Source organism: Pteropus alecto, unplaced genomic scaffold, assembly GCF_000325575.1.
Source record: "Pteropus alecto unplaced genomic scaffold, ASM32557v1 scaffold49, whole genome shotgun sequence".
Taxonomy (NCBI): Eukaryota; Metazoa; Chordata; class Mammalia; order Chiroptera; family Pteropodidae; genus Pteropus; species Pteropus alecto.
Window position 1 is genome coordinate 1,187,648 of NW_006443131.1, and position 535 is coordinate 1,188,182.

A 535-nucleotide genomic window follows, 5' to 3' on the forward strand; every position below is an offset into this window, starting at 1 on the left:
TTGAGTTTCGAGGGGCAGCCCTGGCCCCGTGTAGGCCTGGGAGACCCGCCCTGAGCCCCTCCCAAAGCCAGCCCGGGTGGGGGGCGGCGGGCGCCCCGCAGAGGTGACATGGCACAGGACAACTGATGTGACTGACTCCCTTCCCCCCTCGCCTGGCCCTCCCTCTCCTTGTCTCGCCCCACCCTCTGTCTCCCTCCCGCTCCCACCCCACCCGTCTTCGCATTCCGTGGCTCACCTCCTCCGTCTCTCTGCCCCGCACCCCAACCCCGGCGCCTGTCTCCAGCCCTGGCAGCCCGCTGCCCCACGTGGGTGCTGCCCTCACCGTCACCACCCACCCCCACATCAGCATCAAGTCGGAACCGGTGTCCCCAAGCCGTGAGCGCAGCCCTGCGCCGCCCCCTCCAGCTGTGTTCCCGGCTACCCGCCCGGAGCCTGGCGACGGCCTCAGCAGCCCAGCTGGGGGCTCCTATGAGACGGGGGACCGGGACGACGGCCGGGCGGACTTCGGGCCCACACTGGGCCTGCTGCTCCCGGC

General features: G+C 72.0%; 1 protein-coding gene across 1 annotated transcript in view; it reads left to right on the forward strand.

The window, feature by feature from the left end:
- MEF2D (myocyte enhancer factor 2D) overlaps nt 1–535 on the forward strand; it is a 72,696-nt gene that overhangs the window by 25,478 nt on the left and 46,683 nt on the right. The window contains exon 11 of the mRNA XM_025040843.1: nt 284–533. Within this exon, the coding sequence (XP_024896611.1) occupies nt 284–533 (250 nt within the window). The remainder of the gene's footprint in view (nt 1–283; nt 534–535) is intronic.